This window comes from Raphanus sativus, chromosome 4 (genome assembly GCF_000801105.2).
Source record: "Raphanus sativus cultivar WK10039 chromosome 4, ASM80110v3, whole genome shotgun sequence".
NCBI classification, from domain to species: Eukaryota; Viridiplantae; Streptophyta; class Magnoliopsida; order Brassicales; family Brassicaceae; genus Raphanus; species Raphanus sativus.
In genome coordinates this window covers 9,459,376-9,482,427 of record NC_079514.1, presented here as the reverse complement: position 1 = coordinate 9,482,427, position 23,052 = coordinate 9,459,376, and the positions used below count along the sequence as shown (strand labels likewise).

At 35.1% G+C, this 23,052-nt stretch overlaps 7 protein-coding genes and 1 long non-coding RNA gene across 9 annotated transcripts; 5 read left to right on the top strand and 3 right to left on the bottom strand.

Moving 5' to 3' along the window:
* The first annotated feature begins 866 nt into the window (after positions 1–866).
* Positions 867–1,503, top strand: LOC108853148 (uncharacterized). The gene is made up of 2 exons (XR_001949687.2): positions 867–1,036; positions 1,236–1,503. It is a non-coding gene; the product is annotated as an uncharacterized LOC108853148 (long non-coding RNA).
* A 1,226-nt stretch (positions 1,504–2,729) lies between these two features.
* LOC108852214 (putative GEM-like protein 8) lies at positions 2,730–3,778 on the top strand. Its single transcript, XM_018625719.2, has one exon. The coding sequence runs from the start codon at positions 2,982–2,984 to the stop codon at positions 3,627–3,629; it is 648 nt and encodes a 215-aa protein (XP_018481221.1). The 5' UTR covers positions 2,730–2,981; the 3' UTR covers positions 3,630–3,778.
* A 4,244-nt stretch (positions 3,779–8,022) lies between these two features.
* Positions 8,023–8,980, top strand: LOC108851714 (GEM-like protein 7). Its single transcript, XM_018625173.2, has one exon. It carries the CDS (start codon positions 8,153–8,155, stop codon positions 8,795–8,797), a length of 645 nt encoding a protein of 214 aa, XP_018480675.1. The 5' UTR covers positions 8,023–8,152; the 3' UTR covers positions 8,798–8,980.
* Positions 8,981–11,912: 2,932 nt separating this feature from the next.
* LOC108855396 (GEM-like protein 6) lies at positions 11,913–12,680 on the top strand. The gene has a single exon (XM_018629205.2). The coding sequence runs from the start codon at positions 11,953–11,955 to the stop codon at positions 12,595–12,597; it is 645 nt and encodes a 214-aa protein (XP_018484707.1). The 5' UTR covers positions 11,913–11,952; the 3' UTR covers positions 12,598–12,680.
* Positions 12,681–12,756: 76 nt separating this feature from the next.
* Positions 12,757–15,061, bottom strand: LOC108855421 (uncharacterized). The gene is made up of 2 exons (XM_018629237.2): positions 14,471–15,061; positions 12,757–13,932 (listed from the first exon to the last, which is right to left on the bottom strand). The coding sequence occupies exons 1-2, from the start codon at positions 14,799–14,801 to the stop codon at positions 13,043–13,045; spliced, it is 1,221 nt and encodes a 406-aa protein (XP_018484739.1). The 5' UTR covers positions 14,802–15,061; the 3' UTR covers positions 12,757–13,042.
* A 799-nt stretch (positions 15,062–15,860) lies between these two features.
* LOC108854949 (superoxide dismutase [Fe] 3, chloroplastic) lies at positions 15,861–17,780 on the bottom strand. 2 transcript variants are annotated; one of them, XM_057009516.1, is made up of 8 exons: positions 17,619–17,780; positions 17,419–17,518; positions 17,006–17,197; positions 16,741–16,912; positions 16,566–16,639; positions 16,459–16,485; positions 16,336–16,359; positions 15,861–16,229 (listed from the first exon to the last, which is right to left on the bottom strand). In XM_057009516.1, exons 1-8 carry the CDS (start codon positions 17,705–17,707, stop codon positions 16,104–16,106), a joined length of 804 nt encoding a protein of 267 aa, XP_056865496.1. In that variant the 5' UTR covers positions 17,708–17,780; the 3' UTR covers positions 15,861–16,103. The 2 variants fall into 2 exon arrangements, with proteins under 2 accessions (XP_056865496.1, XP_018484127.1); XM_018628625.2 differs by having other exon boundaries at positions 17,419–17,508; positions 17,615–17,779.
* A 188-nt stretch (positions 17,781–17,968) lies between these two features.
* Positions 17,969–20,711, top strand: LOC108854947 (dihydroorotate dehydrogenase (quinone), mitochondrial). Its single transcript, XM_018628624.2, has 10 exons — positions 17,969–18,271; positions 18,453–18,535; positions 18,642–18,965; positions 19,051–19,306; positions 19,397–19,585; positions 19,681–19,710; positions 19,823–19,960; positions 20,067–20,104; positions 20,188–20,287; positions 20,470–20,711. The coding sequence occupies exons 1-10, from the start codon at positions 18,113–18,115 to the stop codon at positions 20,542–20,544; spliced, it is 1,392 nt and encodes a 463-aa protein (XP_018484126.1). The 5' UTR covers positions 17,969–18,112; the 3' UTR covers positions 20,545–20,711.
* LOC108854950 (prefoldin subunit 5-like) lies at positions 20,691–21,965 on the bottom strand. Its single transcript, XM_018628626.2, has 3 exons — positions 21,593–21,965; positions 21,434–21,511; positions 20,691–20,952 (listed from the first exon to the last, which is right to left on the bottom strand). The coding sequence occupies exons 1-3, from the start codon at positions 21,881–21,883 to the stop codon at positions 20,863–20,865; spliced, it is 459 nt and encodes a 152-aa protein (XP_018484128.1). The 5' UTR covers positions 21,884–21,965; the 3' UTR covers positions 20,691–20,862.
* Between the last annotated feature and the right edge of the window lie 1,087 nt (positions 21,966–23,052).

The following is a 23,052-nucleotide window of genomic DNA, read 5'->3' as shown; positions in this document are numbered from 1 at the left end:
CGAGAGTGCATGAAGCCTGGAATCGTCCTCCAGTGACCAGATATTTCTTTCAGGCTAAGGCAAAATTGTCTCTCACGTCACATTTCTTACTTTCTTATTTTTCTAATGTATAAACTTTTGTTAATAATGTCAAACTACATCACACACACGTCGGAAATTATTAACAATTACGTATTTGAATGTGACCCGTCACATTCTGTTATGGATCTTCTTTCTCTCTTCACTTTTATGATTTTATCTATTTGTATTTTACTTTGACCAATCAACCATTTCCCCAATCCCCACCAAGTATGTAATTACCTGTCAACATACATATTCGATTGCTCGTATATTATATAGTCAAAATATCTTATCCGACTAAGGACATGGACCCCGAAAATGATGTAACACTATAAAGCTCGAAACCGAATGGTTTGTAAATATATAGTTGAAAATATCCATGCTACAAGATCAATGCGTGATATGCTTAGGTAATGCATAAATATTGACTGTTCTAACCATTCATATATATATATATAGAAGAATGACACCACATATTTTTCATTCATACCATTCAGATATATATATATGTGGTGTTACAAAAAAAGAATATCTTCTTTTTTGAAATAATGTTAAATTCATTCAAAAAACTATTTTACAACGTCTGTAACTCTATCTGAGTGTTTGTAGAAACTGAAACAAGAAAACTATGCAGAAGAATAACACTGCGAATCATTTGATTCCAAATATTGTATACAACGACTCAATAATGAGAAAAATAATATTGAAGTTTAATCTTAGGACAAGACAAGACATCGAATATTATTCAGGGGAAGCCTTTAAAAAAAGAAGTTACTCAGGGTTTGGTATTAATCGACACTACCCACTTCAAATAAATATATATGTTTGCATCTTAGACCATCGTTATCGCAGTGTCTTAGACGCATCCTTAGTAATTAAATGTCAAATAATAAATGAAAAATGCCAAGAAACAAGTGAAACGTTTGTTAATTAAAAACTTTTTGGACGCGTTCCTTAATGCCACACGTCATACATGGTAAGCTGTACTCTCTCTTATCTCTATCTCTCTTCGCTCTTCTTCGTTCTTTTGTTTTCGATTTTAGGTAGAATCATCTTCATCTTCTTCTTTAGCAATCCAGCTTTAATTTTTTTTCAGTCTGATTGCTGTTTCTGGATTTCGCAAATGTTCTTTGAACAAAGCTTTTGATTATGTTTTGCTTTGTGACGACTTGAAGAAGAAGAAGCAAATTACGCTCTTCGTGACGACTTGTCTGACTACCTTCGTACGATTTCATCTGGTACGACTTAAACGGCTCTGATCCGGGTAAAAGCAATCAAAATCGGATCTTGTTGTTGGCTGCTGCTGGTCTTGATGCTGTGGTCTTCATCAGGATGGTCATTTGCAGCATTCGTATCTTCTCAATCGTTGCGGTCGTTTGCATTTCTTTTATCCTTCCTGTAAACTATTACGGACAAAAACTTATAAAAACAGAGCTTAAAGTATTTTAAACACTTCTTCATATGTTTTTACTTATTAACATAAATAATTACTTTACTAAGAACCAACCTAAAATTCCCAACAATAATCTCCTATTTTCTTAATGTTTCTTAACATTGTTCTTTATCTCAAAAATACTAATAAACAAATCTAAGATCTCTCTAGCAATAATGTTGCTCTTAGAAGTTGCTGTGACATATATATATATTCCTTCTTTAAATTTTGAATGTCACAACTACCGAATCATTCATGTCTTAACAACTAACTAATCATCCACCTTTTATACTTTCCGAAATTCATGTATTTATCATCATCTGTAGCTAAATACAATGTCCACTAAATTTCATCTTGCATGTTTAATAATAAAGTAAGTTGTGTATTCATTAACTAAATATGGTACATACACCATGTGGATATCACATATTCACATGGGTGACGAATTGATGAAACATGTATACGGTGGGATCCAATTCAAATGAGGATCTTCCTTTTTTTAAAAACTATTTTCTTGCTTCTTTATTGCATTTTATGTACTAAATAAATAAATTATAACCGATCTTTCTTATCATAGCATGAAAATTAAAGTAATAAAGGAATCAGAAAGTAGCAATGCCAGCGCAGAAAGCTCCAAAGCCACGACGTCCCCGTCCCCCTTCTGCATGGCTCTCCATTTGCTCTCACCTATTTTAGAAGTGTTACGTAATATTAGCTTTTATTTTATCTTGTTTCATGTTCCAGTTAAATAGAAAACATATCTTATCTCCTAGATAAATATATAGATAAATGTAAAAAAAAAAAATCAGATCTAGAAAAAGGAGAATAAAAGTATAAAAGCTTGTTATTTTGCCAACTTGTAGGTAAAAAAGCTTACAGAAGACTAACGTCAGTCCGAGTTATATATCATCTCTTTTCCTTTTAAACTTTTTTCTTTGTAAAAAAACTTTTTACCTTTACTATCAAAACTCTGAAGTCTAAATTGCGATTTATCAATTTGAATGATTTCTTAAACTGAAATAAAAGGTTTCGAGACATTTGAAAGGAATTAATTTGCACCCCTAAGTTGTTTTGTTATTTGGAAATAAAAAACTAAAACCTAAAACACTTCACCAGTTTGTGTCTTTACATAATTTTGGTAGTTTCAAAACCACATTATTAATTTATTTGTTTATGTCTCCTTTAACTATATGATTAACTTTTTTCTCAAAAACAATACAGAAAACAGAGAACATGCGATCTTCTTATTGCCTTTAACCCCAAGAAAGTGGCTTTTATGTGTGTCTTGATGACCCATACTTGACTTATCCTTTACCACAAAAGGTCTCAAGTCTAACGATTCAGAGCTTTGTTTCAACTGCCCTTGTGTATTCTTTAAATAGCCATCCCACTACAAGGTTTCATCATCATCACCATCACTCACAATCTCTCTCTCTCTCTCTCTCTCTCTCTAAAGATCAAGATTCAAGATCATTTCCAATCCTCCAAGATGACATTGAGCAGAGTCCACCAACAATTTCTTGCATTAATCCCAGAAGTCAAGACTGCTCCGGCAGGTTACTTGCCTGACCCAGCAGCTTCCATCAACAAGCTCCAAATCCCATCTCCTTCCAAGAAATCTGAAAAAGTTAAGGGGAAATCGTTTCAACGGACCAATAGCTTCACAAATGGAGCTACGGATCAAAGCAAGTTAGGACCAAAGCTAACTGAAACAGTCAAGAGAAAGCTATCCCTAGGAGCTAAGATCATTCAAATGGGAGGCTTAGAGAAGATCTACAAGCGGCTCTTTAAAGTCTACGATGAAGAGAAACTCTTTAAGGCATACCAATGTTACCTATCAACAACGGCAGGTCCCATCGCAGGCTTACTCTTCATCTCATCGAAGAAGATTGCTTTCTGCAGCGAGAGATCAATCAAAGTGGCTTCTCCTCAAGGAGATCTCACTAGAGTTCACTACAAAGTGTCAATCCCTCTGTGCAAGATCAAGGGAGTGAACCAGAGTCTGAACACAGAGAAACCATCTCAGAAATATATTGAAGTAGTCACGGTCGATGACTTTGATTTCTGGTTCATGGGATTCACGAGCTACCAGAAAGCATTCAACTGTCTCGACCAAGCACTTTCTCTCGAGCAGTAACAAGCTGAAGGTTGAAGAGGAAATATTTCATTTCTAATTTAACCCATTTTCAATCCAAAAATGTTAATTAGGAGAGAGCCTAGATAATTTAAACAATATTGTACAAACTCTTTTGTTTTTAATTAAAGCTTTAATGTTATTGTTATCCATTGTTGACAAGAGCATGAAACTGAATATATTTACTGATATCATCAGTTTTCCTTAATTCACAATCCCATCATTCACCACAAGATGCGTTGAGTTCAGTGTGAAACTAATACTATTTAATAACCAAGGACGTTTCAGAACAAAGCCGAATCCAAAAAACAAAAATTAGTTAAATATATAAAAAAGATTTTAAAATTTATAGTTTCGGGCTTTAAATTTTTATAAAATGTTAAACATATATAGATGAAATTATTAACTACTAAAATTACATTATTAAAATTTTAAAATATACGGTTAATACTTTTTTAAACAAGGTTCTGAAATAATTTGAGAAAACACTGTTAATAACTGAATCAATATCGACATATGTTCTTGAGGCCTATATAAGATTCCAAAAGTTAACCAACAAAGATTGTTACACAAGAAACTTCATGGCAAGAAAGAAAGAAGTCAGAGTGAACGTGCAATAAAATACTCATCGAAATCAAATAGTCTGAACGGTTACGGAAACCAAAAATGGCAATGCATTTTTATTAATTTAGTATGAAATTACAGAAATTAAGGCATCAGAAAGTCACAATGCAAACAGAGAAAGCTTCCTAAGGCCACACGACGACGTCCCCTTCTGCATGACACAATTTCCTCGATAGATTTTATTTTGGAAGAAAGGGTTTGCTCACAGATTCATAAAGCGTCACGTAATGTTTGATTTGGTCTTTTCTTGTTTCATGCATGTTCCGATAAATGAGGAAACATATCATCTCTTCTACTACTTCCCCCAGAAATGACACTTTCCTCTCTCACACGCATTGTCTCTGTTTCTAGACATGCTTTTGATTATCATCATGCTGATATTTTCTCTCTTTTTGTCCCAGTAATTGGTCAGGGTTGTTTCGAAAAATGAGACGCATATGAACTCCTTTTTTCAATGGAACCATTTGAGTTATTTCATTTTGAGTATATAATCTGGTAAAACATAAACTATCAGATGAAAGCTATGTACAATGAGTTCACTCTGTTAATGAGACGAGTCAGTTGTGAATTGTGATGGTCTGGAGCAATGAAGATCAAGTCTCTATATTTTTTTTTGCAACCGATTTGTCAAGTATATATTATTGGTACGTCTATTTATTGATTTTTTTTTTGCTAAATTTATTCTTATTGATCTATAGAGTTGATAAAATTGTGTAACTGGTTTAGTGTGGTGAAGTGTTAACATATAGTCACTTTTTTTTTCTCGTTTCGCATGTTAAGAATCGCACTATGTATCAAATATGTTTAGTTTTTTCTTTTTTCAAATATGTTTAGTTATATGATATATATGACAAAAGGAATATAGTATATAGTTTTTTTTTTCACAGTGTGGTGAAGTGTTAACATATAGTCACTTTTTTTTTCTCGTTTCGCATGTTAAGAATCGCACTATGTATCAAATATGTTTAGTTTTTTCTTTTTTCAAATATGTTTAGTTATATGATATATATGACAAAAGGAATATAGTATATAGTTTTTTTTTGAAAAAACATATAGTATATAGTTATAGTCTCATACAATTTCTTTTTGTCAACGTATATAGTTATACTAGACTTATAAATATATATATATATATATATATATCTATATGCAAATATATTTTTAAAAATATATATATATATATATATATTGTATACGAAATTTCTTTGGTATTTGTTAACGTATATTTTGTTTTTTCTTGTTAGAGGGTTTAAACGTATATTTTGTAATAAAGAAAATCTACGTGGAGATGACAATGCACAGGCGAGAGTGCATGGCACATTTACTTGCCCAAAAAAAAGCCTGAAATCATCCCTCCAATGGCAATGACCAAATATTTCTTTCAGGCTAAGGCAAATTGTCTCTCACGTCACATTTCTTGCTTTTTTGTTTTCTCTAATTTATATACCTTTGTTAATAATGTCAAATTACATCATACATACGTCGGAAAATAATACTCCCTCTGTTTCATTATAAGTGTCGTTTTAGACTTGTGCACACGAATTAAGAAAATATTTAATTTTGCATATTTTCAATATAAAAACATCATTACCGATACAATTCAACCAATAGAAAAATAGAATGGAGAATAAAGTTAATAAATTTTGCATTGAAACTCTAAAATGACACTTCTTTTGCAACAAAAAAAATTCTCTAAAACAACACTTAATATGAAACGGAGGGAGTAACAATTAATAAAATTTTGGTTAATCCGATGGTAAAACATAGGTTGTGCACACCTTAAGAACAACCCCAAGGGAGGTTGTTAAACAGTTTTCTGAAAATTAAAATGGATTTTTTATAAAAAAATGATGTCAGAAACTAATGATTCTTCATTAACATTCTCAAAAAAAAAAAAAAAGATAAAGACACTCTCAACACATGTGTTTTAATTAATTGGTTTATTTTAGTTTTGTGATCTAAAACAGGGATTAAAATATAACTATTAATTAAATTACATAAAAATATTAATATTAAATCTATCAGAAACTTTTGAGAAGATAATCCCTGTTAAATTGTTAATCATACTTAGGTTCGATTCTCACTTATATCTTTAGTTGCAAAAAACAAATATATTAACAATTACATATTTGAGTGCGACCGGTCATGTTCTGTATTCTTTTTCTCTTCCTTTGATCTATTTGTATATTTTCTTTGACCAATCAACCATTTCCCCAGTCCCCACCAAGTTTTACCTGTCGACATACACATTCGATTGCTCGTATATTATATAGTCTAAATATCTTATCCGACTAAGGACATAGATCCCGAAAATGATGAACATTATAAAGCTCGAAACTGAATGGTTTGTAAATATATTGTTTAAAATATACGTAATACATGCTACAAGATCAATGGGTGATGGATAGGCTAATGCATAAATATTGACTGTTTAATCATTCATATATAGAAAAATATAACTATCTATCATATTATCATTTGGTGTCCAAATATTGTACACAACGACTCAATAATGAGAAAAAGAAAATTAAGTTTAATAATATGATAAGACATCAAATATTATTCAGGGTTTGGTAGAATCGACACTACCCACTTCGAATAAAAATATATGTTCGCATCTTAGATGTCGGTGTGACATATATTCCTTCTCTGAATTTAAATGTCCTAATAACAACTACCGAATCATTTTGTTTTAACAACTAACTAATCATTCACCTTTTCGAAATACATGTACCTATTTATAATCATTTATACCTAAATACAATGTCCTTAAAACTATATATGGTATATAAACCATGTGAATATCACATGGGTGACGAATTGATGAAACATGTATAATTATATGGTGGGATCCAATTCAAATGGATCTCCTTTTTATGCTGTTATTAACTATTTTCTTGCTTCTTTATTGCCTTTTATGTACTAAATAAATAAATTATAACCGATTTTTCTTATCATAGCATGAAATTAAAGTAATAAAGGCATTGGAAAGTAGCAACGCCAACGCAGAAAGCTCCAAAGCCACGACGTCCCCCTTCTGCATGGCTCCATTTACTCTCACCTATTTTTAAAGTAATATCAGATTTTATTTTAGCTTGTTTCATGCTCCAATTGAATAGGAAACATATCTTATCTTTTACATATATAAATTTATGTGAAAAACAAAATCAGAGTAGAAAAAGGAGAAAATAAAAGTAAAAAAGTTTGCTATTTTGCCAACTTGTAGGTTACAAAGCTTATAGAAGAAAAATTAACGTCACTCCGAGTTATCATCTTTCTTTTCTTTTAAAACTTTTTTTTCTTTGTCAAAAAAAACTTTTTTTTCTTTTCCATTATTTCTTAAATAAACTTTCCAGGCATCTTTTATATCAAAACTTCAAGTTGAAATTGTGATTTAATTTCATCATCAATTTGAATGAAATCTTAAATTGAAATAAAAGGTTTCGAGACATTTGAAGATGATTAAATTGCACTCCTAAGTTGTTTTGTTATTTGGAAATCAAAAAACAAAAACCTAAACATTTCACATGTTCTTGAGATTTACTTCACCAGTTTGTTTCTTCACATGGATTTGGTAATTACAAAACTTTATTATTTATTTATATGATTATTTTGCCCCTAAAAATAATAAAGAAAAATAGAGCATATGGTTGATCTTCTTATTGCCTTTAACCCCAAGAAAGTGGCTTTATGTGTGTCTTGATGACCCATACATGACTCAGACTTTACGACATAGGTCTCAAGACTCAACGATTCAAAGCTTTGTTTCAACTGCCTCTTGTCTCTTTGTCTTTCCCTTTAAATAACCATCTCACCACACAGTTTCATCCTCACCAATCACTCACAATCTCGCTCTCTCTCTCTTTTTTTCTCTCAAGATCACTACTAAATATTCCTCCAAGATGACATTGAGCAGAGTCCACCAACAAATTCTTACATTTCCAGCAGTCAAGACTGCTCCGGCAGGTTACTTGCCTGACCCAGCAGCTTCCATCAACAAGCTCCAAATCCCATCTCATTCCAAGAAATCTGAACAAAGCAAGAAAAAATCGATTCAGCGAACCAATAGCTTCACGAACGGAGATAAAGACCAAAGCAAGTTAGGACCAAAGCTAACTGAAACAGTCAAGAGAAAGCTATCCCTGGGAGCTAAGATCCTTCAAATGGGAGGCTTAGAGAAGATTTATAAACGCCTCTTTAGAGTCTACGACGAAGAGAAACTCTTCAAGGCCTACCAATGTTACCTATCTACAACCGAAGGTCCCATCGCAGGCTTACTTTTCATCTCATCAAAGAAGATTGCTTTCTGCAGTGAGAGATCTATCAAAGTGGCTTCTCCTCAAGGAGATCTCACTAGGGTTCACTACAAAGTGTCAATCCCTCTGTGCAAGATCAAGGGAGTGAACCAGAGTATGAACATGAAGAAGCCATCTCAGAAGTACCTTGAAGTAGTCACGGTCGATGGCTTTGACTTCTGGTTCATGGGCTTCATGAGCTACCAAAAAGCATTCAACTGTCTCGAGCAAGCACTTTCTCTCGAGCAGTAACAAGCCGAAGGTTGAAGAGGAAATATTTCATTTCTAATTTAACCCTATCTTTCAATCGAAGAATGTTAGAATAGAGCCTAGAAAATTCAGACAATATTGTAAAAACTCTTTTTAAGCTTTAATCCTTTTGTTATCCATTGTCAACAAGATCAGCAAGAGATTGAATATATTTACTTGAATCAACTGTTTTCTTTAATTCATGCACCACATGCGTTGAGTCTCACTGTGAAATTAATATTTAACAGCCATTCCGTTCCTAATAACCATGGACATTTTTTAGTATAGTATGTGTAATTGGAGTGGTCGAAAATGTCTAAATCTAAAATTAAAAAGATATTAATTAAAAATTAAATCTGTAAATTAGGATCTTAAAATTTAAAATTTTTGATATATTTCTAAACTTCTAAGTTTTAATTATAATTTTGATAGAAGCCTTAAACATACATGATTCATATAACTCCATCATTATTTTTTTTAAAGATACTAGTCAGTTAATATTCTTTTGGAAATGATCTATAAAATTTTTGAGTTGGTATAATTAACTGGATCAAAATCGACATAAGTTCTTGAAGCCTATATAAGATTCCAAAAAGTTAATGATCAAGATTGTTCCATAAAAACTCAAAGCTGATCTCAAGCTTGTATAGCTTCATGACAATAAAGTTTGATCCTCCGAAAAAAGATAGAAGCCAGAGTGAACATGCAAGAAAAGATTCAACAAAAGTTATACTTGTTCGTTAATTAATTCGGCTAGAATCTGAATGTTTACTAGAAACCAAAAATGGTAACAAATCTTAATAAAGAAATAAAGGCATCAGAAAGACACAATGCCAACGCAAAAAGCTTCCAAAGCCACACAACGTCCCCTTCTTGCATGACTCAGTTTGCTCCACAGATTTATAAAGCGTTACACACACTATTTGATTTGATATTTTCTTGTTTCATGCATGTTCCGATCAATCAGGAAACATATCGCATCTTCTATACATATTTAGATATCTTTTCAAAAAAATGAAAACTTAGGGTAAGAAAATGAGAGAATGATAAAATAAAAAGCTTGATGTTTGGCAACTTGTAGGTTAAAAAACAAAAAAGCTTGTCGGAGTCTAACGTCATACCGTGCGGTTATGTTTCTTTCTTTCTAACTTTATTTGTCTTTTTAACTTCCTTTGGATCTATAATTCTAACTAGGTTTTGACCCGCGCTTCGAAAGCGCGGGTATTATTTTTCACTTTTATAAAATATATTATTTGTTTGTAATTATTGAATGTGTTTATTTTAGTAAAAAAATTATAATAAATTTGACACATATAGTGTCTCTGGTAAACTATGTGTTTCTCTGGTTTTGTTTTATTATCTCTTCAATTAACATATTTATCCGGCTTGTTGTTAAAATAAATGATTTTAGAACGCAACTGTACAAAACTTTTACATTGATATTTTGTTTAAACAATGTGACATATTATATATTAATTAATATAGAAATACCTGAACGAATTTAACAAAACCTAAACAGATTCGAAACGAACCCAAATAGATACATGAACGCCCAGCCCTAGTTATAATTCGAACTGAAATTTAGAAATATATGAATGAAGCTGAAATATTTGACCTCGGAAACCCAAAACCCATAAAAAATCTGAAACGAACCGGAATGAATACCTGAACGCCCAGCCCTAGTCACTATTATAGTATTATGTATCATATATATGTCATCATATAATTAATTGTATTAGTTCATCATATAAATAATCATATAATTAATAGTATTTTATATGTATCATCTTATAAATAATCACATATATTATATTCTTAAAGTTTAATGTGAAATATAAAAACCACAATTTAAGTTGGTATATGAAATTAATCTTTTTGTTGTACTTTTCTTATATTTATTGAAAATATTTTTAATAATGGTTATTGGAAAATATTTTAGTAAAAATAAATTTTTGAATATATGCATATTTTAAATCAATTTTTGATATAAATCAACTTTAAATTATTTTTCTGATTTGAAATATGTATATAAAATTTAAATTTTATTTTATGATTATTTTAGACAAAACAATGTTTTTAGGTAATTAGATTAGTCCATTTTGTATATTTTAAAACTGATATACTTTTATCCATGTTTCAAAATTTTAATTTTTTGCATTAGGTTTCTATGAATTATTATTAATTTTATGTTTTTTTTTTTTGACAATTGAACTCTTGAAATTTTTATATTTGACTAAACTAAATAAGGTAATAAAACTGTTTTTAAAAATTGTTTTATATAATATACTATTTATATTTCAGTTTGTGTTTTTATTTTTACCATAAAGAATTGTAAATTTAGTGACAGAATTATAAATAAAAAGAAATATAGAAAGAAGATTGTTTAGTTTATTTTAAAAACAATGGCTAAATTTTTAAATAAAAAGTATTAAATATTTTATTCATGTTTCTAAACAATTCTCATTTGTTATTAATTTATTGAAAATACAATGACTAAATCTGTAAATAAAAGAAAATACACATCTCTACTATCCATGTTTCCAAACATATCTCATTTATTCTACTATCCATGTTTCCAAGTATATCTCATTTATTCTACTATCTTTGTTTCCAAACATCTTCAATTTGTACTTCAACTTTAATAATATAGATATTATATTTACTAATAGTATAACTTTAACATTTGATTTTGATATATAAACGATCAATCAATTTGTAAATAACATCTACTAAATTTCAAGAGAGATGACTGAGATTACTTTACAAACTGTTTCAAGAAGATTCTGAAGTTTGGAAAGCAAAAAAAAACATTTTTTAAAAATTAAACATTTCATCAGTTATATTGTAAAACCTTGATTTACATATATATGTCTTGCAATAAAGCAAAAAACAGAGCATATGCTGGATCTTCTTCATTCATTGCTTTTTAACACCAAAGAAAGTAGTTTTATCTGTGCGACTTGATGACCCCATCCATGACTCACCCATTACCACAAAGCTCCTCAAGCCTCAACGATTCAGAGCTTCTCTTTTAACTGCCACTTGTTCTCTTTGTCCTTCCCTTTAAATAACCTTCCCACCAAACAGGTTTCATCAGCCACCATCACTCACAATATCTCTCAAGATTAAGATTCAAGATCACTACTCAACCCTCCAAGATGACACTGAGCAGAGTTAACCAACACCTTAGTGCATTTCCGGCAGCCAAGACTACTCTGGCAGGTTACTTGCCTGATCCAGCTTCCATCAACAAGCTCCAAATCCAATCTCCTTCCAAGAAATCTGAAAAAGTTAAGGGAAAATCGTTTCTCCGAAGCAATAGCTTCACAAATGGAGCTAAGGATCAAAGCAAGTTAGGACCAAAGCTAACTGAAACAGTCAAGAGAAAGCTATCCCTAGGAGCTAAGATCATTCAAATGGGAGGCTTAGAGAAGATCTACAAGCGGCTCTTTAAAGTCTACGATGAAGAGAAACTCTTTAAGGCATACCAATGTTACCTATCAACAACGGCAGGTCCCATCGCAGGCTTACTCTTCATCTCATCGAAGAAGATTGCTTTCTGCAGCGAGAGATCAATCAAAGTGGCTTCTCCTCAAGGAGATCTCACTAGAGTTCACTACAAAGTGTCAATCCCTCTGTGCAAGATCAAGGGAGTGAACCAGAGTCTGAACACAGAGAAACCATCTCAGAAGTACCTTGAAGTAGTCACTGTCGATGATTTTGACTTCTGGTTCATGGGATTCACTAGCTACCAGAAAGCTTTCAACTGTCTCGAGCAGGCGCTAAACAATCATGAGCAATAATTAGGATAGAACCTAGAAAGAGACAAGACATTACATTGTACAAACACATTGTGTTCAATTCAGTGGTGAATGTATATTTAGCTGATCCTATGAACATACAATGTAGACATCCTCATATCATTTCAACAAAATGCACATCAAATTGATCACAACAAAAGCTTTAGGACAAACACACTTTGCTCCATTGTATTAAATAGAGAATCAGTCTTCAAATATCAGATCCAACGAGAAATACACACACTTTGCAAAGCAACTGAATAACAACAATAAAGGAGCGGTCACAACCAATTATACAATGCACAATAATGTACAAAAGCTTCAGAGAAGGACTCACTAATGGGCCATAAGCCATGAGTGCACTCATACACGAGACAGAGATAGATAGAGAGAGAGAGATCACAGAGGGTTTAGGGCACACCACAGACAATCTTCCCAACAGCAACAATCAAAGCAGAACATCTGGCTCGGTTAAACTTCCAGAATAGTTAACTTTACAACATGAGGGGAACTCAAGACCAGCTTCGCTGCATCTTACTTCAGTCACATGTGGAAGAGACCTTACATCTAAATACTCCAAAGAGCTGCAATTCTCCAACAGCTTGCCTATCCCTGCAACTGTGATCTTCGGACAGTTGCTCACCTTCAAAACCTTCAACCCCAAAACATCTCCGCTCCCTAACTCCCGGAAAGCACTGTCTGTAACCTCTTCGCAGCAGCCGATATCAAGAGCCTCCAAGTTCTTGCACTTCCTCAGAACGCAGGTGAGGGAAGAGTCAGATACATTCAAGCACCAATCCATCCTCAGGTTCTTGAGACTGTCTTTGCAAGAATCCGCCAGCAATACGATAGACTCATCAGAGATGTCTCTGCATCCACCGATGATCAGAGTTTCCAGATTCTTGCAGAACCGAGCCAGGGACGATACAGACTCGTCCCCAACTTTGTAACAGTCCAGCAACTTGAGCGTCTTGAGCGAAGACCCACAGGCTTTCGCCACGGTGGAAACTCCAGAGTCTCCCACGTTGCTGCATTTATTGATATCCAAAGCTTTGATCTTTCTGCATCCTTTCACAAGATCAGCGAGTCCTGAATCAGTTATATTGGTGCAGCCTTGGAGTCCCAGAGCTTCCAGGTCACGGCATCTCTCGGAGAGCGATTTCAGAGATTCGTCGGTGATGAAGCGACAGCCAGCTAGATGCAATGCTCTTAGATCACGGCAGCCTTCTGCAACTGCTGATAAGCCTTTGTCCGAGAGCTTTCTGCAGTATGATACATCAAGAAACTGCAGAAGAGAAAGACACCGACCGATTGAGGCTAAACCAGTATCTGTAATACCTGTTCACAGAAAAGCAAACAAACAAACACCATCATGACACCACATAAAGCAATCCACTTTGTCAAAGAAAACAGGCTTATACAGACTCTAGGAAGTTCAGACAGAACCAATACAAAGAGGCAAGCAATCATAGAGATGTTAATCAAACAAGTTCATAGTTTCCTTTGAAGAGGGTCTTAGACTAATCATGAGGAGATGAAGTCACAATCCTAGAATCACTTCTGTGATGAATTGCAGCTGAAATCATCAGAGAACAAATCTAACTAACACCTATGCTGTCTTAAAGATTCTTCCTTTAAAGTTCAATCAGACATGAAACTTAAAGAAGGAGACTTTAATTGTTCAAAGACAGTACCTTTACTGTCTTAAAAATTCTTCCTTTAAAGTTTAATCAGACAAGAAACTCAAAAGAAGAAGACTTTAATTGTTCAAAGACAGTACCTTTATTGTCTTAAAGATTCTTCCTTTTCAAGTTTAATCAGACATGAAACTCTCAAAAGAAAGAAGACTTTAATTGTTTCAAAGACAGTAACTTACCTTTACAGTTATGGAGATTAAGAACTCTGAGGCACTTGAACCCCTCGGCGATGACGGTGAGATCAGAGTCAGTGACACCTGGATAAAACGACCTCGAGACTGACTGAGACAAGTCCAGCTCCACGATTCGAGTGAACCTGGAGGCGAGGCGACCAAGCATGTGGGGACCAGCACGCGCCGCCAGCTTCTTCCGGTCGGTGCTCTGCAGATACAGCCACCGCTTGCAGACGAGACCGAACACTTCCTTGTCCTTGTCTGCGTCTAGCCTCGACAGTATCCATCTCAGCTCGTCGTCGGTTAGAGCATCGTTAACGCAGACCGAAGAAGCCATGATGACCAGAGAGAGAGAGAGAGATAAAAGATCAATTGAATTAGGGCTTACTATCAAATGAAAACCCTCTCTCTCTATCTCTAACCTCAGCTGCTATGTTATTAGAGTAGATGAGAGTTAGGGATCGTGTGGTACAAGGAAAGGCAACACAGATTTTGTGAAGATGACGCAAAGATGCTCCTCATCTCATCTCATCTCATCTCATCTTCCATGTTCGGTGGATGGGCAGGGCAATTCAGACATTTTAAAGTTTCTTTTTTTTTGTTTTCTGTCTTATCATTGAGCAGCACTTACAATGGCGGTTTGTTTTGTTTGGTCTGTAACAGCAGACACTTAACCAATGAAAAGTCAACGAATGAAAAGAGAGAGAGAGACATGTGTTGCTGTCTTTCTTCCTTTACTTTAGTTGCTTGTTTTGTTCCACCTTCTTACAATCATATTAAAGAATCAGTAATAAAATTTCCAAGTTTGCGTCAAAGCTAAGATCTTTGTCTGAAAAGAACACAACTTTTTGTAACCGTTATTGAATCTGTTCTGTTACACAATCTTAAAAATGGAGAAAAAACCTGAATGTTTTTAATTGTCATTTTGTGTGAAATCAACCCAACTCAGTCCCTAAGAGTAGAATCTCTGAAGTGTGGTCCTCCTTTCTTTGCTTATAAGCAACACTCTCTTCTGCATACTCTTCTCTGAGCAAAATGTTGTGGCATCAGGAAGGATATGATCTTGATCCAAATGTTGAAACTTCCCCAAATAAATATATGATCTTGATCAAAACCAATCTCTTAAACCTATTAGTTCTCTAAGTATCAGTTTGAACACATTTAGCAAACATTCAAACGTAATATGAGGAGATGAAGACTCAAAAATTGTGCCAAATAGCCAAATCGTATTTCTGAGGAGATGAAGACCCAAGAAAGAAGAAGAAACCTACTAGTATGTATGTATACTCTCAGTCATGTGCAGGGTCACACGGACCAGCCCTGAAGCCTAAATTACTTGACATAATGTATTCAAATCATATACTATATGGAAGGCTGCGAGTAATAAGAGATCGTGTTGTGTAGCAATTTTAAGTTTTAACACTAGCAAAATCGTTTTGGTATATAACAAACAAACAAGTCTATGTCATATGACTCATATTAGACCTCTCAACTACACATGACAAAAAGATGGGTCACATGATGGAGGAAGCAGCAACTGTTTCTTGTTTGGGACCCCTGTTGCAAAAATGAGACTGCTCAAACTGTCAAGGATACGCTTTCACATGGACTCTCGAGAAAGAGTTCTTCTTTTATTAGCTTAGGCAACTGGGATGTTGGGTTCACCAAGGTTCACAAACGCCTCAGCACGGGCCATCCTACTCATTGCAGCGTTCCACGACACCAAATGGTTCAGAAACGTGTTTATGTACCTAGCCCTCTCGTTCTACCACCACCACCACCCGGGAAAAAAACAAAACACACTCATCAGCCTTTTTTGAACGAACATTAAGAAGACTAGATGGTTCAGAAACTGAAGCTAGTTTTTTTACCTTGTAGTCCAGATAATAAGAGTGCTGCAAAGTACAGAGATGAAAAAAGAAAAGAGATTAGAAGATTCATTTCTTAAGTGTTTCTTGGGAGTATGAGTGAGCAGAGAGGAGATAGTATTATACCTCCCACACATCCAAGCAGATGATTGGCTGTAAACAACAGCAAAAAAGATATGAGATCAATTCAAGAGGAAACATCACAAGAAAACAAATGAGACACTCTCACATACAATATCGTCCCACACTAGTGGGTTAATGGCGTTTGAGGTTTTAACCACTTCAAGTCTTCTCTCTTCCCTCTTCACTGCAAAAAAGGAGAATCAAGATTCCCAATCTTCAGAGTCATTCTTTTAGTTTCAAGTTAATCTTATGACAAGTGAAAAAAGCTTTGTAGAGTTATCTCACAAACAAGCCAGACCCAGCCAGAACCAAACTGAGTAAGAGCTGCGTTAGTGAACTTCTCTCTGAAATTCGTAAACGACCCAAAATCTTTCTCAATCTGCTCAAGAACACCCTTTTGAGGCATGTCTCCACCACCAGGTTGCATCGACTCCCAGAAGAAATCATGGTTATAGACCTTAAAACAACAACAATGCCAACATCAGCCTCTTGCCTTGGATTGTGATGTGACTGATGTACATACAACAAGAAGCAGCTAAGTAAAGTAAACCTGCGCAGCGTTGTTGAACTCAGGTAAAGGATTGCCGTTGTTGTATGTGGCCTTGATAAGCTCTTCCATGGTGTATCCATAGAGTCTATCGTCTTTCCCTAACTGTTTATTAAGATTGTCCACATAGCCTCGGTGGTGTTTACCCCAATGCAATTCTAGTGTTCTCTGACTCATATACGGTTCCAAAGCATCCTATTTTTCACATGTTCTTTTAGTATATCAACATAAACATGTTTCTTTTGACATACCCTAAGAACACCCAATTAACAAACTTTCCACCATGTCTGTGCTTATTACAGAACATCAAATGGATTACAGAGGCAAGCAAGAGACACTTACTATGCAACACAAAAATAAAAGCATCTCACTTGACAAGTACAAAACTAAGCGCATCTGTTTCATTTTAGACTTACAAGAGGATAAGGAGGGGTCTTCAGACCATAGTAAGCTTCAACCTTTAAACCACCTCCTGACCGAAGAGAACGTCTTCTCTGCTGATTACTCTTTAACAGAAACGAAAAAAAACGAAAATTCAAAAGCTTTAGTGATTGAAAGATACAGATTCATAAGAAGCAAAACCACAAGGGGAATTTCAACAAGGAACCGAACCAGAGGGACAAGCTTGGAGGACTTCAAACGAATACTAGAAGAATCTGAAAGAGTACAGAAACTGCTTGTCGTCGTCACAACACAAGAAGCCATTGTTAGAGAAAACAGAGAGTTGCTTCTTCACACTCCTGCTTTTTTACACAAGACAGAGAGACCTTATCAATCTCTTGGTTCGATCTGGTTGATATTATAAAAACCTAGGAGGTTTCCCCTCCGGTTAAGCGAACCGGAAGGAATCTGTGCAAAAGTCATTAGTGATAGAAGGTTTCCTCTCCGGTTAATTAAACTAAACCGGTGAATCGAACCGGAAAGAATCTGTCAACAAAGCAAAAGGGTTTTAGCAAATTCTCTGAAACCGACCCCATCGCATTTAGCGTAGCCTCCTCCTCTTCCTGTCATCAAAAGCCGTGAGCTCAAAGCCTAAAACCCTCTTCTTGTATCTATACGGGCTGTCTGAAAAAAAAAAGCAAATCCTTTTATTCTTAATTCTGTTAATTAATGGCTGGAAGGGCAGCGACGTCGTCGGCTAAATGGGCGAGAGAGTTTTTGTTCAGAAGGGTCTCCTCTAATCCTCTTGGTGGAGCGATTCGTAACTCTTCTTCTTCGGCTCCTGGAGCTTCCTCCTCTACACCTAAAGTCCCTCACTTTTCCAAAAAAGTAAGCACCTTTTTGTTAAATTAAATCTCTTTTAGCTTGTCTACGAGTATTTGTATGATCAAATGCTTATATTAGTATAGAAGTAGATTTAGATCATTTTTGCTCTTACAAGAAGCAAAACAGTTTTTTCTCCTCATGTCTCAAAGTATGTAGCTTTTGTCTTGTCTTGGAATCTCTTTAGGGAAGAATATTGACAGGAGCTACCATTGGTCTTGCCATAGCTGGAGGAGCTTATGTCAGTACTGCTGATGAAGCTACCTTCTGGTACTTCAAACTTAATACCTTACATTATCTTTGTCTTTTACTCTCTTTGTTACTTTTGTGATCACTTTTTTTAACCTTCCGCTCCATCTTTGTGTTGGTTGGACAGTGGGTGGCTGTTCTCAGCAACAAAAGTTGTGAACCCTCTCTTTGCCCTTCTGGATGCTGAGTTTGCCCACAAGCTGGCTGTTACCGCTGCTGCTCGCGGGTGGGTGCCTAGAGAGAAGAGGCCTGATCCACAGATCTTGGGACTCCAAGTTTGGGGAAGGAAGTTCTCAAACCCAATCGGACTTGCTGCTGGGTTTGACAAAAACGCTGAAGCTACAGAGGGATTGCTAGGACTTGGGTTTGGCTTTGTTGAGGTTGGCTCTGTAACTCCAGTTCCACAAGAAGGCAACCCTAAACCACGCATCTTCAGATTACGTGAAGATGGGTGAGAGAATCTCAAATCCCCTGACCGACCTTTTTAATTTTTCAGATATTCATATTTTTCGGATTTGTTTCTTTGTCTATTCCAGAGCCATTATCAATAGGTGTGGATTTAACAGTGAAGGGATTGTTGTGGTTGCGAAGCGGTTAGGTGCTCAACATGGTAAAAGAATGTTAGCGGAAACATCAGGCACTTCGTCATCTCCAAGCGATGAAGGAAAACCAGGGGGCAAATCCGGACCTGGTATTCTTGGAGTCAACCTTGGTAAGAACAAGACAAGTGAAGATGCAGCTGCTGACTATGTCCAGGGAGTTCATAACTTGTCTCAATATGCTGATTACTTGGTAAAAAAACCTTCTTATAATGTCATTTGATCTTATCATCTACCATAAAATTATTTGCTCCTAATATTCATTTTTTTTTCCTATCTACAGGTGATCAATGTTTCATCACCCAACACGGCAGGGCTGAGAATGCTTCAGGGAAGGAAACAGTTGAAGGACCTTGTAAAGAAGGTACAAGCTGCTAGGGATGAGATGCAATGGGGTGATGATGGTCCTCCTCCTCTTCTTGTGAAGATTGCTCCTGATCTATCCAGAGGAGAGCTTGAAGATATTGCAGCGGTGAGTTGTAATTAGGAAAAAAAAACAAAAGTCTATACTTTCCACCAAGTAAAATGGCTCTTACAACATTGTATGATTTGTATTGGTTTGTGTAGGTTGCTCTTGCTCTCCACTTGGATGGGCTGGTAAGTTATCTTTATACACGTACTAACCTATTGTTTCATCAATGTCTTTGGTATCTGCTGTATAAGTCATGGTTATGTTGATGATGATACTGTCTTTATTATTGTCCTATAGATCATATCAAATACAACTGTCTCGAGGCCAGATCCTGTAAGCAACAACCCTGTGTCAACAGAAACAGGTGGTTTGAGTGGGAAACCGCTCTTTCCTCTCTCCACCAACATGTTAAGAGAGATGTACACTCTGACACGAGTAAGTTTTTTTTTTCAATCTAAAAAGAGATGATTAACTATTGTTACCAAGGAACTAAAACATTTCTGATTCGGGTTATTGGCTATTTTCATGACATCTTACTTAGGGAAAGATTCCATTGATAGGCTGCGGCGGTGTTAGCAGGTAAACGTGTCGACATGTTTTTTTAGTTTGCGAGGAGAAACAAAAGACGAAATTTCTGATTCAGATGGATTTTTTTTTTTCAGTGGTGAGGATGCTTACAAGAAGATAAGAGCAGGAGCTACTCTTGTTCAGCTGTACACTGGGTTTGCATATGGTGGACCTGCTCTCATCCCTCAAATAAAGGTATCCCCTTTACTTTCCCATTTAAGTACTGGACTTCTCTTGGATCATGGAAGCTTAGTAGTGCATGAGAAGTCTGAAAGCTACATTTGGTGGAGCTGAGATAGTCGTTGTTGTAATAAACTCTGCATATCGATTTCAGATAGTGTATTATACTAATATTCATGACATTTTGGTGCAAATAGGAAGAACTTGTGAGTTGCTTAGAGAGGGACGGCTTCAAGTCGATTCAAGAAGCAATTGGTGCAGATCACAGATGATGATCAAACACGTAACAGAGAGTCCTTTTTTTGCAACAACAAAAACAAGAGTTGTATTTAAAATTTTCATTTGATTCAGTTTGTTTCTTTCTGCCTAAACAATAACATGATGGCTTTTGTCTCTTTACTCTTTGCTTTATGGGGAATAACCAAGCAACATTTGTTCACTTTGATATTACAGCACAAAGTTCTCATAGCGCAGAAAAACACTACCTGATTGAGATCATAAGAGTGTGTAACAAAAACTGATCAGACAAAACAATGTGCAAATCTCAAAACACCAAAATAGTAAAAGCCACAAGAAAATGAAGGATTTTTTCACGACGTGGTTGCAGCTTGTAACTGTCTAACTTTACCCTGCAAGACCATCCCGGCTTCATCCGCCACACTTTTCTTCTTGGCCAACACCTTGCATTAGACAACAAACATTCTTAAACCTCAAAACAAACTTATCAGGTCTTGAAACAAAAAGGGTACTGGAACAACTTGGCAATGATGCAAGATTAACGTTAATAAATATACTCATTGAAGCTGTGAAGGACAAAAAAAAAACGGAAGGAGAGAGCATCCCTTGATAGACGGAAACAGTAGTCAGAAAAAGTTACTTGAACATCAAATCAAATGTGGAGTGCACTACTAAAATGTATGCTGCATCTATGGCTCTAAGGAGTGAAAAAACCAACCAAAGGCTATCTCTGATTACATTTCTTAGCAGCTATTAAACTATCATCAAATCCCTCAACCCTTTTTTTAACGTTTACACTGGATCAGTCCCTAAAAAGAGCCTTTAGTTTTGAGATAAAAGAAAAAAATTAGTAGTTATAGAATCCGATTCCAATCGTTCCACTTACTAATTACACAGCATCAGGATCTATCTAAAAGCAAATACCTCAAAGAGTTGTTCATAGTTTGATTTCAACAAGTTGATCTTCCTCTGACAATAGTCTTTTCCATCCTCCATTGTTTTCTACACACAAACACACACATATTCAACTTCTTCACAAACGACTCCTAATCACAGTTCTCTATCTATATTGTATCGTTGTACCTCGATGAAGTAACCAGTGCCGATATCAACAAGAACCTTATCAGCTTCGTCAAGCGTCCCAGGCACGTACAGAGACGCGGTGAGTGGTACAAGCATCTTCTTGCCTTGTGGTCTAAGCGATAGATCGTTGAGAGCTCCCGCGGCGGATTCGAGGCGTGCGTTGGCTGTGCGGATGTTGTTGAGACTGTCCTGGAGGAGATTCACTTCCAGATCCGCTTGCTCCTTCAGCGCTTTCAGCTGATCGATCCCCATCTTCTCCAGCTCTCCTCTCGCCGATGATGACGACGCCATTCTCTCTCTCTCTCTCTCTCTCTCTCTCAGTCGCGTCCTCCCGAGTCAGCTGAAACTCTGCGGCGAAAAATGCACTTCTCCGCTCCGAGTCGACGAGGTCTGGCCCATTAAGTTTAGTTAGCGTCAGAAACGAAGTCCGGCCCATTAATTCCCGTACTAAGGCCCATCTAAGTCCATCTAGTTTTACGATTTAAAAAAAAAAACATTTTCAACCTTACGTGTTGTATGTATGTTTTGACAATTGACACACTGCTCCTTTACTATTTTACTACTCCCTCCCTCCCACTTTATATGATGTTTTAGGCTATTGCATATAGATTAAGAAAATACATATTTTTATGTAGTTTATTTTGGTAACATAAAAATACATTAAATAAAACTAGTTTAACCAATAATAAAAAAGTACAGTATTTTATAATTGGTCATAAAATTCAAATCATATTAAATTTTACCTAGATTAGTGAGAACATCACTTAAAATGAGATAAAATAAAAATTCTAAAACATCACTTAAATAAGACGGAGGGAGTACTATTTTACCTCGAAGGATAAGTGTCGATATTTATTTGAGGTTCATCTCTTTTAATGTACGGTTGAATTATATTCGTAGAATTTAAAAGTCTGAGTGTCTCTATAATGATTTTTAGTAATCAATTCCTTGTTGCTCAAAAAAAAGTAATCAATTCCTTCTGTTTTTCTTTGGTAAGATTTAAAGAGAAACTATTTGACAGTACATTTAATACGGCATAGAGCTGGTAAATTGAAGCTATTTACTTACGTGTGTCGGTCCAAAACGCCATATAGACAAAAATAATTTTATTAACATATCGTATGCCAACCTATACAAATTATTTTTGGTAGACAGGAATGGGACCATGTCCATTATTGGAGCTGGGGTCATTTTTAGATGATTCGACAATAAAAGGTGCGGGATGTTTTGATACGAGTTGATTACTTTATATCCCCACCTATAATTATTTGCATTATATTAGACAGCTGAGTGTTAATTACTCTAGTACTAATTAAGAAATAAAAACACCAACTTTTATGTTAAGATCTTTCCATTAATGGAATTCTTATTTTATGGCAAATTGTTTAATTCTTTGATTGGTTAGTGTCACCTAAATTATCTAAAAATCTTTTTTTGGTCAGCAGCAGCAACCCATCTAA